The 4210-nt window shown below is 32.4% G+C and overlaps 1 protein-coding gene across 1 annotated transcript in view; it reads left to right on the plus strand.

Annotated features, from left to right (window-relative positions):
* Window positions 1-4210, plus strand: part of LOC106462206 (peroxidasin homolog) — a 61461-nt gene that overhangs the window by 51742 nt on the left and 5509 nt on the right. The window contains exons 11-14 of the mRNA XM_022389398.1: window positions 67-203; window positions 453-620; window positions 1891-2093; window positions 2712-2881. Coding sequence (XP_022245106.1) covers window positions 67-203; window positions 453-620; window positions 1891-2093; window positions 2712-2881 — 678 coding nt within the window. The remainder of the gene's footprint in view (window positions 1-66; window positions 204-452; window positions 621-1890; window positions 2094-2711; window positions 2882-4210) is intronic.

Below are 4210 nucleotides of genomic sequence, written 5' to 3' on the forward strand. Positions count from 1 at the left end.
TTATATATATATATATATATAACCAATTTATGATATGCAAATGATACTAATCTTTATACATTTCAGGTAAAGGTGTAATGAGTAAATTCAGATTGTTGTTGAAACGCAGAGGCCATAGTACTAGCTACGATCCAACTCTCAATCCAGGAATTGCGAATGCGTTTAGCGCAGCTGCTTACCGCTATGGCCACACTCTTGTGCAGGTACAATACTTATGTACATTTTCATTTATATTTAAGTAGTGAAACTGTTATTCAGTGACAAACTAAGATTGATATCAGAAACTAGTGAAGCTAAGAATTTCTATGTTTTGTTTCAGAGTTTATTTAAATTCTAAACTTTCTTGTATTGCGGTTATTGTACTGAAAATAATGCTGTTATTGAAGTTTAGATATATTTTTTTACGCATTTAAAAACTGTATTTTTTATATACTTTTCTTTCCTGCGTTCAGGGTACATTGAACTTGATTGATAAAACTAACGAGATCGTTGATAAGGTGCCTATAAGGGACGCTTTCTTCAATCCTTCTCGACTCTACGAGCCTGGTAACCTAGATCGTTTGCTACGCGGGTTAGTTAGACAACCTTCCCAGCGATTTGATTCTTTTGTCACCAATGAGGTTGGCTGTTTTCTTACTACTTTAGTTTGTGTATGGGACAGTGATAGGTTTTTCCTGTCTTTGTTATTTCAAGTAATTTGTTTATTATCAGCTAATGCTAAATTGTAACATTAAACTGGCTTTCGTGAATTCATGTTACTGATCATACAAAGTACTGTAGCATTAAACTGACATTCTTGAATTCATGTTATAGATCATACAAAGTACTGTAGCATTAAACTGATTTTCGTGAATTCGTGTCACTGTCGAACAAAGTATTGTAGAATTACACTGACATTCGTGAATTCGTGTCACTATCAAAGAAAGTACTGTAGTATTAAATTGACACACTTTCATGAATTCATGTCACTGATGAAACAAAGTATCACTTTGTATGATCAATAACACGAATTCACGAAAATCAGTTTAATGCTACAGTACTTTGTATGATCAATAACACGAATTCACGAAAGTCAGTTTAATGCTACAGTACTTTGTATGATCAGTAACATGAATTCACGAAAGCCAGTTTAATGTTACAATACTTTGTATGATCAATAACACGAATTTACGAAAATCAGTTTAATGTTACAATACTTTGTATGATCAATAACATGAATTCACGAAAGTCAGTTTAATGCTACAGTACTTTGTATGATCAATAACATGAATTCACGAAAGTCAGTTTAATGCTACGATAACATGAATTCACGAAAGCCAGTTTAATGCTACAATACTTTGTATGATCTATAACACGAATTCACGAAAGTCAGTTTAATGCTACAATAACATGAATTCACGAAAGTCAGTTTAATGCTACAATACTTTGTATGATCAATAACACGAATTCACGAAAGTCAGTTTAATGCTACAGTACTTTGTATGATCTATAACATGAATTCACGAAAGTCAGTTTAATGCTACAGTACTTTGTATGATCTATAACATGAATTCACGAATGTCTGAGTAATGTTGCAGTATTTTGTTAGTAATAGTAAGACGATTTTAATTAATGTATATGATAATTTTATTTTTTAGTGATTCGTGTACATTTGGGTATATTTTCTTTTTCGTATTACCCTCTTTTCATCAGTTGAAACATAAACTTTTTGAAATTTCAAATATTCAGTCTTTCACGACTACATGCCATATTTTCACATTTTTTAAAATTCAAATTTCGATAACGCAAGGAATTCTTGACCAGTACAAATAGTTATAAAAATAAACGTTCAAAGTGCGTAACAGTTAGACTTGTCTTTACCCTTTATTTAATGAACCGTTACGCACACAGTTGACCAACCACCTTTTCCAACCTCCTGGTCAAAAGTTTGGAATGGATCTTGTTGCATTGAATATCCAAAGAGGGCGTGACCACGGAATTCCAGGTTATAATGATTGGAGGGAACATTGTGGACTGCCCAGGGCTCGATCATTTGATGACCTGACTCGATGGATGAATCCGAACTCAGTCAATGCTTTCAAGGAACTTTACAGGTATGTTAACAATTGGAGCCCCCTGATTGAAAACATGTCTATTCTGAAACAGTATATCAAACTAATACGGATAAAGTTAGATCACTAATACAAGATTTTTTGATGCGTAGCAACCTTTTAGCAAAGATATTTGATTTTGTCCCTACGCTTTTTATGAAAGTTTCAAATGAGACTTCACATATGTAACTGAGAGATTGGCTCCTATGTTTTTAAAGTTTCTTAATTTTTTTTTTTGTCTGGCAAATGTAGGAGGAAATTAATATTTTTTATTGTATTACTAGGGATACAAACGGCAATTTGTAAATTTATTTGTGACCTAACTATTTTCAAAACTGAAAAAAAAGTTTCCCTAACAGGTTTAAGATTCTTGATCAACTCAAAATGATTTTTTTATAAGTATAATTGTGTGTTAATTTATTGTAAGTAAGTGTTAAGTTTGAAAGTAACTCAATATTCGATGCACTGTCTTCCATAAATCAGCTTTGAAAGGATATTAGTCATATATATAAATATTAGATTTCGAATTGGTTTCTCTATAAAATTACTATGTTTTTTCATAATCTCAAATCTCTTTTTATCAAACTCGTAAGCTAACAAGTTTAATTTCAATACACTCAGGAACGTGGATGACATAGACTTATTTCCGGCCGGTATCGCCGAGCGTTCCCTTCCAGGCGCTACTCTTGGTCCCACGTTTGCGTGTATCGCTGGCGACCAGTTTCGAAGACTGAAGCTAGGAGATCGTATGTGGTACGAAAACGGCAACATGGAGTCGTCCTTCACTGAACGTATGTATCGTGATACTACAGAAAATTATGTCGAACGTTTTCTTATTTTACAAAAATGTTTCTCTTTTTTACTGATGGACATTTCCCGATATACTTCCACGGGTATTACTTTCTAATATATATACATGTGACTTGTTTGCACAGACTCATAGAACGGGTTACCTGTGCTCAAAGATTGGTTGTTTGTTTTGTTGAATTTCGCGCAAGCTACTCCAGGGCTATTGGCGTTAGCCAACTTTAACTTAGAAGTAATAGACTAGACGAAAGTCAACAACAGTCACCGCCAACTCTTGGGCTACTCTAATCGAATATTGGGATTGACTGTCTCATTATAACGCCCCACAACTGAAAGGGCGAGCATATTCAGTGATGGGATTCGATCCCGTAATCCACAGATTGCGAGTCGAGCATCCTAACCACCAGGTTCTGTCGGGTTCTGCAGGAAGTGAACCCCTATGTTTATTGTTATAAGCCCTCGAGCTTAACACTGCACCACCGGAAAGTAACTCAGCGAAGTTTCGGAGTAGTTCCTCCAGTTTTTCTATTAAAGAGTTATTTGTTTCGATATTTTATTCTCCTTCAGTTTTTCTATTAAAGAGTTATTTGTTTCGATATCTTATTCTCCTCCAGTTTTTCTATTAAAGAGTTATTTGTTTCGATATCTTATTCTTCTCCTTAGTTTTTCTATTAAAGAGTTATTTGTTTCGATATATTATTCTCCTCCAGTTTTTATATTAAAGAATTATTTGTTTCGATATCTTATTCTCCTTCAGTTTTTTTATATTAAAGAGTTATTTGCTTCGATGTCTTATTCTCCTCCAGTAAAAAAACTGAAGGAAAATAAGATATCGAAACAAATAACTCTTTAATAGAAAAACTGGAGAAGAATAAGATATTGAAACAAATAACTCTTTAATAGAAAAACTGGAGGAGAATAAGATATCGAAATAAATAACTCTTTTAATATAAAAAAACCTGAAGGAGAATAAGATATCGAAACAAATAACTCTTTAATAAAAAAAAATCTTTAATAGAAAAACTGAAGGAGAATAAGATATCGAAACAAATAACTCTTTAATAGTTATTTGTTTCGATATCTTATTCTCCTTCAGTTTTTTTATATTAAAGAGTTATTTGTTTCGATATGTTATTCTCCTTCAGTTTTTCTATTAAAGAGTTATTTGTTTCGATATCTTATTCTCCTTCAGTTTTTCTATTAAAGAGTTATTTGTTTCGATATCTTATTCTTCTCCAGTTTTTCTATTAAAGAGTTATTTGTTTCAATATCTTATTCTTCTCCAGTTTTTATATTAAAGAGTTATTTGTTTC

This window comes from Limulus polyphemus, unplaced genomic scaffold (genome assembly GCF_000517525.1).
Source record: "Limulus polyphemus unplaced genomic scaffold, Limulus_polyphemus-2.1.2 Scaffold1118, whole genome shotgun sequence".
In the NCBI taxonomy this organism is placed as follows: domain Eukaryota; kingdom Metazoa; phylum Arthropoda; class Merostomata; order Xiphosura; family Limulidae; genus Limulus; species Limulus polyphemus.